Consider the following 2,500-nt stretch of genomic DNA (forward strand, 5'->3'; position numbering starts at 1 on the left):
TTTTAGGCTACAGAATCCAAGGAGGCTACTTTTCCTTCCGTGTATTTTCCCGAAATGTAAAAAGCTTTCTGAAATGTAAGAATCAGAAGGCCCAGGGCGTGGACATCCCTCGGCAGATGTCAGGAACCGCATCGTGGTCTCGTGTGCTTGACCAGCGCCATCTATTGCGGCCACAAAAGTTAATTGCAAACTCACCGCCAAGCTTATCAACCCGATCAGTTCGCGGTTACCCGGGAAAACATGAGTGTTCTAGAGAGAAATCCATTCCAAGCAGCCACACTCCCCCGGGGGACACGTAGGAAAGTTAAGAAACCCTGAGTTTGGTTAAGTTTCCTCCGGCATCACTTTCCTGCAGATGAACCTCACACTTTCACTTTCCATCGACGACCGTTTGAAGTCGTCGTCCTGTCGTTAGAGGGCGACTTTCCCCTGTGGTAACGGCCGTAGGAACAGCACCAGAACGACTGGCTCGCCACGGCCTCCCCGGGGAAAACTGCGGCGAAAGGGAAATTCTGAAGAATCTCCTTTCCCTTCAGTCACGCCTCACCGCCAACCAGAAGCCTTGAGGACAAAGTCGCACCGAGGGGGCTGCGATGGGGGGGAGGGGGGGGGCTCAGGCGGAGCTCGTAAATGTCTCGCCGAAAGTCATTAGCGTTATATGACACTGTCGAGAATTGCTTTGTTTTCTCCTACCTCCTTTCTCTTCCCTTTCTCTATAGGAAGTGTCTTATCAAATATGTGGCGATGATAATTTCTCATGTAAAAACGAATATATATATGCAATTAATATTTCTACTTTAACCCTCAGAAATAACACGTTCCTTCAAAAGAGTTTGAGAAGTGATATACTTGTAAATTCATGGACCGTCAGTTTCGCCTCATGAGTAACCGTATCGGAGCACATGGGGCTTATCTGATAAGCGTGAGATAGGAGCGATAGGGAGAGAATGTATCTCTCACGACCAGTTCCCTGTCATTCAGTCAGTATGTACTACGCTAGTGATACTGACTTATACACGGAAGAATTTTCTTTCTAATTCTGCCCATAGCAATGACGTTAGCTTACCAATAGTGTAATTAAACCAGTGACCCTTAAAACTATACCAAAGAAACCAATATAGTTTAAACATTCAGTGTTATTCCTGAGAGTCAGACACTCCAAATTCACAGACGGTGCTCAAGCCTATCCAAGACGTATGCAATAAGACACAATACATCTCCATAAAAGAGGATTTTTTTATCACCAATTGAACGATGATCTTGAGAAGAAGAAGGACATATCTTCCGGTTCTCTTTCTCTTGACCCTCAGCTTCGTCAGTGTAATCCTCGTCTTCAGAATTTTAAGGTAATGGTGGCTGGAAATGGCAAGTGTGATGTGATAAAAGAGGTAACGATAAACGACAACAAAGAAGTTTTTAATAATTTGGAGAGAGATAGGCTCGGTTGAGATGTAATTAATTTTATTGGCTGGTGGTGTTTGCGATTTTAGTAACGGTAACAAGGGGTGAGAGCTAAACTTTTTATGAACCTTAATAAGACTGTTATTACTATCATTATCAATATTATCTTTATTATTATAACTAGTTATTATTATCATTATCATCATAATGATTATTATCACTATCATTATTATCATTATCATTATCAGTTTTATCATTACTATCATTATCATTATTATTCGTACTATTATCATTATAATTATTACCATTATTATCATCATTAAAATTATTACCATTATTATTATCATTATCATTATCATTATCATTATCATTATTATTACTGTCATTATTGTCGCTATTATTATCATTATTGATATTTTATTACATATTCATTATCATCGTTATTACTTTTGTTTGTATTTCTATCATTATCATTATCATCATTAGTACCATTATTATTATCACTATTATTATTATCATTATCATCATCATCATCATCACTGTTGTTGTTGTTATCATTATCATTATCATTATCATTGTTAGTGTTATCCTTTTCATTGTTATCACTTTTACTATTAGCATTATTATTATCATTATCATTACTATTATTGCGATTACTACTACTACTACTGCTGCTGCTGCTACTACTATCATTATCATTTACTATCTCCAAATGCTTATCAATATCTGTATTCTTATAACAGTCCTCATCATCAGAGGCAGCAGTATTGTAATCCTTATTATCATTGTGAATATCATCATTATTATTATTGCTGTTGTTGTTATCATTATTAGTATTATTATAAATATGATCATTATTATCATTACTATTATCATTATCATTAGTAGTAGTATTGCTTTTATCATTGTTATCATTATTACTATTATTACTATTACTTTTATTATTATTATCACTATTATCATTATTATTATTTTATTGTAATTATTATTATTATCATAATTCTTATTGTTATTATTATTATTATTATTATTATCATTATTATTATTATTATTATCATTATTATTATTATTATTATCATTATTATTATTAATATTATTG

The 2,500-nt window shown here is 34.7% G+C and overlaps 1 protein-coding gene across 1 annotated transcript in view; it reads left to right on the forward strand.

Moving 5' to 3' along the window:
- The first annotated feature begins 975 nt into the window (after positions 1 to 975).
- Positions 976 to 2,500, forward strand: part of LOC113828162 (glycoprotein-N-acetylgalactosamine 3-beta-galactosyltransferase 1-like) — a 6,448-nt gene continuing 4,923 nt past the window's right edge. Inside the window, exon 1 of the mRNA XM_070144544.1 lies at positions 976 to 1,346. Coding sequence (XP_070000645.1) covers positions 1,255 to 1,346 — 92 coding nt within the window. The 5' untranslated portion in view covers positions 976 to 1,254. The remainder of the gene's footprint in view (positions 1,347 to 2,500) is intronic.

Source organism: Penaeus vannamei, chromosome 32, assembly GCF_042767895.1.
Source record: "Penaeus vannamei isolate JL-2024 chromosome 32, ASM4276789v1, whole genome shotgun sequence".
NCBI lineage: Eukaryota > Metazoa > Arthropoda > Malacostraca > Decapoda > Penaeidae > Penaeus > Penaeus vannamei.